The sequence below is a fragment of the Limulus polyphemus genome, unplaced genomic scaffold, assembly GCF_000517525.1.
Source record: "Limulus polyphemus unplaced genomic scaffold, Limulus_polyphemus-2.1.2 Scaffold615, whole genome shotgun sequence".
NCBI classification, from domain to species: Eukaryota; Metazoa; Arthropoda; class Merostomata; order Xiphosura; family Limulidae; genus Limulus; species Limulus polyphemus.
In genome coordinates, this window is record NW_013666225.1 from 342,951 (window position 1) to 351,047 (window position 8,097).

General features: G+C 34.0%; 1 protein-coding gene across 1 annotated transcript in view; it reads right to left on the reverse strand.

The window, feature by feature from the left end:
* LOC106459483 (protein kinase C, brain isozyme-like) overlaps nucleotides 1–8,097 on the reverse strand; it is a 148,922-nt gene that overhangs the window by 47,169 nt on the left and 93,656 nt on the right. The window contains exon 5 of the mRNA XM_022385973.1: nucleotides 3,725–3,853. Within this exon, the coding sequence (XP_022241681.1) occupies nucleotides 3,725–3,853 (129 nt within the window). The remainder of the gene's footprint in view (nucleotides 1–3,724; nucleotides 3,854–8,097) is intronic.

Sequence of the window (8,097 nt, forward strand, 5' to 3'; positions counted from 1 at the left end):
GTTGAATATCGTCATCAAAGTATTAAGATATATTATTTTCGTGTTATATTCGTTTGTTTGTTTTTGTTAAAATACCAGGAAAAAATAATTAAATACTTATAATTTAATCTGGAGAAACATTAATTTATTAATACACAATAAGGAAAATGTCGTTTATTACTACTAATTTTATTAGAAAATATAAAATGTTCAGATGACATAACATGTATTAAACATTTGAGTATTTTGTAATGATTATTGTTTCATCTATTATTAATCTAAAGTAAAAATGATATGATATAGTAGAAGTGGTCAAATTGTGATTCACTAATCTTATACCGCTCATTTTTCCTTCGAAACCTTAATAAAAAATGATTAAGTAAATTACATTCCACTGAAGAAGGCCCGGCATGGCCAGGTGGTTAAGGCACTCGACTCGCAATCTGAGGGTCCCGGTTCCCCGTCACACCAAATATGCTCGCCCTTTCAGCCGTGGGGCATTATAATGTTACGGTCAATCCCACTATTCGTTGGTAAAAGAGTAGCCCAAGAGTTGGCGGTGGGTGGTCTTACACTACTAAATTAGGAACGGCTAGCGCAGATAGCCTTTGTGTAGCTTTGCGCGAAATTCAAAAAACAAACAAACCACTGAAGAAACAAACAAAATAAATAATACTAAAACAATGACAAAATAAACAAAAATATATACTTTTTTTTTTGCTTCGATTCCAATATGCTGGCGTGACGTCACACACTTGGCAAGCACTAACTTAATGCACCCTGCCAGTTATGACGTAGCTACGTGCTAATAGCTATAAATAACGTGTATTTACCTAGTTGATGACCTGAATTTGGGCGATAATTATGGTAATTCTAAACAAAATTCAACGTTAAGGAATCACGTACCGGATTTCAAACATCTAGCCATGGTTTCATATGGTAGAATAGCAAGAGACCACTACGCAAGAGTTTAACACAGAGCATGCCTAAGAACTTCCCCAAATGAAGTTTGACATTAGCTTTTAGGAAAATTCCGTTAGAAGACTATCCGTTAATTCTTCATAACAAGAAAAGTTTGCCAAACCAGAAATAACCAAATTGCAAATACCTTTGCAACCTAAAATCCGATTAACAATTTTATAAGCTTAATGAGCTAAACTCAGTATAGGCAAAGAGCAAAATACCCGAAGGAAACATTACGCTAAAGTTTAGCTTCCTAAAATGCGTGTTTTTAAAAATATGAGAACGAATTTGAAAATATTTGATTAAGTTTCACATTATCCAACTTCAACACAAATAACTTTGCGCTGTTATTGTGTTTCAAAAATCGTTAAATACGAGATTTATCTTTTAAGAAGCAAGCAATTTTGTTATAAAAAATTTGTCACTCTTATTTATTCGAGGTGTAATTTACAATATTGTTACGACAGCGGAAGTCATGTGACGCTGGTAACACGACATGAGATTCTCGAAGGATCTTGACTTTTCCTGGCAACTCTAGTCTGCTCTAGGCGCTCTCTCTTTTTTTAGTATATAAGCCGGAGATAGATTGAATAGAAATAATTCGAGTCAAGCGAGCAGTAGGTACCGTAAGTAAAGTGTGTGAATCGCTGTGAATTATAGCTTGTGTTTATAAAAGTAGTTAAGTTTAAAGTGACTGTGGAAATTAAGTGTATCACAAAGTTTGTAACGAGAAAGAATAAACTAGTTTTATTTAAGAAAGGACTTGTGTCGCTGAAGTTTCCCGGAAAAAAATTTTACGGGAAATTATCAAACAAGTAGATACGTAGCAATATAAATAAAGCCAGTGACACATTACTTGTGATTATTTGTTTGTTTTGTTGATAAGCGCAAAGCAAAGGTGTTATATCTGTGCTGTGCACACCGCGGAGAGCTCTAACCCGAATTTTAGTATTATAAGCTCTTAAATCTACCGCTGGGCCGAAGGGAAATTACTTTTTTATGTAAATGCATAATGACGAATATGTTTGATATCGTGATATCAAAATCAGAGGTTCGATTTAACGTACCAAACGTTTCGTGTGCACGAAACATATTTCACGAGATGTGGTAGCATAAACTTATTATAAAACTTGCATTAATACTAGCAATATGTTAGCTATTAAACACGTGACTTTAAAAATTGTTAACCATCAATTAGATAAATAATCTGTACTATATGGTACTACGTTTATATGTTTACTGTTTGCTAATAATGTAGGTGTCATATTGTGTAACTACCAAGGTAATATTAGTTTAAGCTTGGAAATGTCTAAATTCAGATGCACCAATCAAGTTATGCCTTTTACCAGGTATTCATTAAACATAAAATCAGAGATGTGAGATACTGTGATAGTAACCAAACTGTATCTAACAAGTGAAGTCTCACGTTTAATGTTTATAGGTGATGGATGAAAACGTGAAGTGATAAACTTAGTTAAAACTGCAGACAAATAAGTTTTGTTTTCAGTTAAATTCCAACATTTTGTTTGCACCAACATCCAACGACATCTATAGAGATTTCGAGAAAACATTCTTCTTTTCCAAGAAAATCAGCTTCAATCCAATCATTACTAATTGAATCAGTGGGTATAAACCATTAAACTTTTACGTGAAATACTCAAATGTTCTGAATATGTCTAAAAACATCATTACATAAGTTGCATATATATTAATTAGAAATATATTTATCAAGTGTAAGCAGAATTATTGGTTACATAAATTTCATACAATACAGACATTAATGAGTGTGTCAATGCATATGCTGAGCTTGTGAATAATTATGAATTTTAACGACAATGGTTTAATATTCAGGTTACGAGTAAATATGCTGTTGCGTTTAAAAAGAAATATATGGACGAAATTATAATCTGATATATTCCCAATATACCACCTTTCAGTAAAATGTTGACTTTATAAATAACAAATAACAGCTAAAAATGAAACAAAAAGCAATAATTCAGTTTCTTGACAGTATAACTGAATGAGTAATTTTGTATTATATTCTGAAATTATATTAATTAATGACAAAACTTTCGTATTTACATTATTATAAAATAAATATTATGAATGAATTTGTTCTATCGAAGGTTTTCAAAACTTAAACATTTCTTCCAAAGGAGAGAGGGAGAAAAGTCAACGATGGCTATATAGTACCTGCACAGTGGCTGTAAAATGTGATGTGTTTTTTACAGGATTATACGGATTGAACGGGTTATCAATTATTAATTCTCATGGGCGTCAAACATTTTCGATGTTACTGATGGCACGATATATATTCACAAAGCAACTGGGAGTGAAAAAAATATTAACGTTTCTAACAAATTATTGTTCATAGTTTTATATTTATTTTAGAATCCTCTGTCTATAATACTAGTGAATTACCAAACACTAAAAGATAAAACATGTATTATATGTTTTCAGTTTATTAGATGACTTAAATCACTCATTAAAATTATGGAGACATAAGAAAAAAAAATTAAGTAGAATATCTGACTTTTTATTTGATATCCAAATATGTTCGAAAATATCAACTCCGCGTCTAAATGAAGTGTAGGCCTACGTGAAGTTCAGGAACATTTACCAGTTACGATCGACTTAATATTTTACCCTTTCATCTACACACTAATGCATTAGCTATAACAGTTAGGATAGATAATGATGTGGTTACAACAGTCCATGCATAGCTGTATGTTATTAACAAATCAATACAGCTAATGGATTGCAGATATTTTGGTGGACTTACCTTCCACTGTCAGCCTGTTGTTGTTTGAGGCTACCTTCAGCTCTATTCTTCCTCGTCTTTCAGTGTAATCACAGCCACACAGGTTCGGGACACTCTCTTGGCAGCGTTTGTGAACATTCATGTCACAAGCTGAAATATCAGAATGTCGGAATCACAATAATTCTAGTTAAATCAGTTTACGTGGTCTTTATTCAAGATATTGTATGTTAGGGAATATCTAAATAAAATGCATAAGCTTAGGTTTCAAATTTACGCCAGCAATTGCCAATGGTGACTGTTTTGGATTTCACAACTTCAAGTGCAAAATCTTTGTTTACAAATAATTTACTGTTACGTTTCAAGGGCATTACAAAGTACCCTTATTCCCCAATGCTATTATGCTATTTTTTCTTTTTACAGAATGAATTAATTATTATAATATAAAGCAGGCAATAGCTTCTAGAGAAGAATTTCTATAGGAAGGGTTAGTTTTTAATTAAAAGAATAATTTAAATTAACCTTACGAAGATTTTCAGTGTGGATGAGTCAAATGAGAGCAGTAGTAAACCAAGAGAACTTGTTAGAAATTGCACGATAATAATACTCAAGCGTTCTCATGGGGGACAGTCAAGTTGAGTAGTAATCAGTAAACTTCCTACAGATGTCAACGGGGTGGTTAATACCTTGGCTAGTACTAAAGTGGTTTCATTGGGAGACGAGTCAAGTTGAATAGTAATAAGTAAACTTCATAGATATGTTAACAGGGTGGTCAGTACCTTGGCTAGTACTAAAGTGTTCTCATGGGGGACGAGTCAAGTTGAGTAGTAATCAGTAAACTTCCTACAGATGTTAACGGGGTGGTTAATACCTTGGCTAGTACTAAAGTGGTTTCATTGGGAGACGAGTCAAGTTGAATAGTAATAAGTAAACTTCACAGAGATGTTAACAGGGGTACCTCTTATATCCAGAAAATTAATGTTTATAACGTTCAAGAACCAATCGCATTATGTATTATTAGGGCGTTTCACAGTAATCAACATAACAGATTTACTTCTGTGCTAAAAATAAATGAATTTCAAACCAGAAAGGTTTAGGAGAAGTTTTTCTAATATATGACAGAAACCATGTGTATGGTGTTAGTAATATCTTTCATTCACTATCAGAAACCAAGTGAAATTGTGACAAATCCCACAATAGTGCGGTTCTAGAATTGTTTCTCTAAAATATAAAATTTTGTAAATTATAAAACACTCTAATATTTGAAACCAGTTGAGCAACAGTTTCTAAGGCAAAATAGTATTCTAGATTAAATAATAAAATCTTAGAAACTTTGTGAAAATACTTTTGTAATAAGAATCACTCGTAAAGTTGGAGTCATTAGTACTGACTATCCTACTAACGTTTTTAACACCGGACTATCTCTAACAAATTTACCCTACTTATTACTACTCTACTTGACTCGTTCCCCATGAGAACCCTTTAGTACTAGCCAAAGTACTGACCACCCTGTTAACATCTCTAGGAAGTTTACTTATTACTACTCAACTTGACTCGTCCTCCAATAAAACCACTTTAGTACTAACCAAGGTACTGACCACCCTGTTAACATCTCTAGGAAGTTTACTTATTACTACTCAACTTGACTCGTCCTCCAATAAAAGCACTTTAGTACTAGCCAAGGTACTGATCACAATCAGTAGTAGTCCAAAATTATCTATATCTTGGATGGAGGGTGGCTACTAACTACCTCTACAGCTATGTATACAGACGGTCTACTACTTCTATAGCTGTGTTTACACAGGGGTTACAAGCAAATTAGTGTTCACTGAAATAGTTTAATTTATATCTAGAAATGAAAGGTGTTTACAGTTTTTTGATTGCTATCAGAAAAGCGACAATTTTTTATTCTTTAGATTTGTATAAAATGGTGAATTGTGGAGTTTATCATTCTTCAAGCTTTTATCAGACCACGAGAAAATTGAAGAATGTAGCATTTATTAGAATGTCACCAGATCAAGGGAAGTGCGGGTATTTAATATTCTTCAGAATATCGTCAAATAGAAGGAAAAACGGGAATTTAACACCATTTCAGTTGTTATGACATCACGAGGGGGGAAAAATCAGGAATTTCTTAGAATGTTATCAGATCGTGGAGAAACGAAAGTTATCAATATTTGCGAATTTTGACAAATCATTGAAAGAGCCGTATTACTTAGCCTTAGAGTTTTATAAAAATGTGGCTACGGAAAGATATTATGCACTTTTTAGGATGTTATGGAATAACAGAAAATAAGAATTTTTCGGACTTCAAATATTCACTCTATTATGACACGAACCTGTGTAGGATGCGTTTGTTTGAATGTAGTATTTTCCAAAGATAAAATAAGGACAGTTCAATTACTCGTGTGCAAATGCGTGCTTTAAAAAACTTTTCAGGTTAACTGTATAAAGCCGAAACAAGAAACATGTTTAACGCTATTAAATAGTTTTTTCTTCACGAAAATAATAGAAATTTGATTTAATATACACATACGTTGTGTATGTTTACATATAAAGTATCTTGAAATATATTTAATGCTTCACTACTCATTAACCGTGTGAGAGTTAAGCGTTCCGCTCATGAAGAGATAAGATTTAATATTGCAACAATTAATCATATTACTTTGTCTAAGTTAGAATAAATAAATAACAATAATCAATAAAATTATATTTCCCCTTTTACGTTTGATTTTAAGTAATTTGGTCACATAATGCAAATAATTATGGAAAACGTAGGAAAACAGTATAAAATGCAAACTTCGTGAATGCCACCCCTTTAGCGTGTGAAAAATCAATTGCACTGGAGAGAAGTCATGTGTTAATCAAATACGTTGTGGTTGATTCCAATAGGAATGTGCCACACCAGTATAAATTCTTTAAACGTGTAGACACACATACTATGCCCAGTCATAGTGGTGTAAGTCCAGTTTTTGCTCCCAGGACTGAAATACCGAGTGGAAAGCATATAGAAATGAAAGCTTTGGCTAGTCAGTGATTCTACGTGCGAAATATTGCATTGAGTAAGTTTCAATAGGAATCATCTGCAAGACACTGTAAAGGGTACATTAAAGTGGTATTGTTAATAGTGGAAGTAGTCGAAGTAGAAAACTGAAAATCCCCCAAAGTGATATTAAGTATCGCAGAGAATGGTTTTTGTGAAATAGGTGGCAGTTAAGTATAGATCTTGGGAGCGACTTAGTGTGAATGCTGCCTCAAGAACAGTAATATACACATCATAGCAAAGTGTCTGAATGGCCACGAGAAGAACGATATCATATTCAAGTTACAATATCTAAAGAGAAGTGTGGTAGGGAATCAATGCAAGTTTTGTGTTGCAGCTCAGTCAAGGGTATTGGTGATCTATGCAAAACTGATGGTTGGTTGTTTGGTGTTTTATGGCGCAAAGCAACTAAGCTATCTGCGCCAAACTACCGGTAAAAACAGTAAAAGTAAATTGTAGTAAAATGTAAGAATAAAGTGAGTTAAAACCAAAATATGTCCAAATAACAGATAAAAGAATTAAATAGAATTAAAAAGACCAATTGTTCGTAAAAAATTGCAAATACAATTAAGTTGGACAGTGTCACCATCGCCAATAACACTGTCCAACGTCAGGGGAAAACCCTTACAAAAAACGTGTCTAAAATGGGGCCGTAACGACGGCACGACAGTAAAATGTGGCCTATTGTGACTTGAGTGTCACAAAGGCTATACATCCTATGAAAGAAAACGATAAATTAAAAACTGTGACCAATGCGTAGCCTTGCCAGGACAACTTCTTCCTTCCAATTCTTATCGAAGCAAGACGGCCAAAGAGCAACAGAAGGTTTGATCTGGAGAAGCTTGATATGATGTTGCTCAGCCCAAGTCGACTGCCAACTGGCACGAAGCCGCGCCTTGAAGACAGGACCGTTGTCCATGTATAGGACTGGCACGGCCATAACGGCGCCAGAGCAGACGGATTTAGCTTGTTCCCATGAATACCGACGTCGCCAGGTATCCAGAAAAACTAGATGGAAACGGAAGATTGAGAAAAATGGGCTAGTCTTTGTTGAATATCGACGAGAACAAGGTGAGGACTAACGTTAAGCGATTCCAGAACCAGTAGAGAGCCAAGAGAATCAGTATAAATAGTACAATCATTATACTGCATAGCATACAACTGGGCAGTGAAAACAGAAACTGTAAAGGGGGATCCTGTGAGCAACTACCAAGCCACAGCAAAACATGGCAGAGCCTACAGAGTCACCCGATTTTGAACCATCTGTGTAAATAGGAAGAGAAAAAATGGCTCGAAAGATGTTCAGCAAAAAAAAGACGGTACTTCCAATCGGGAGTATCTGCCTTCTTAAGAT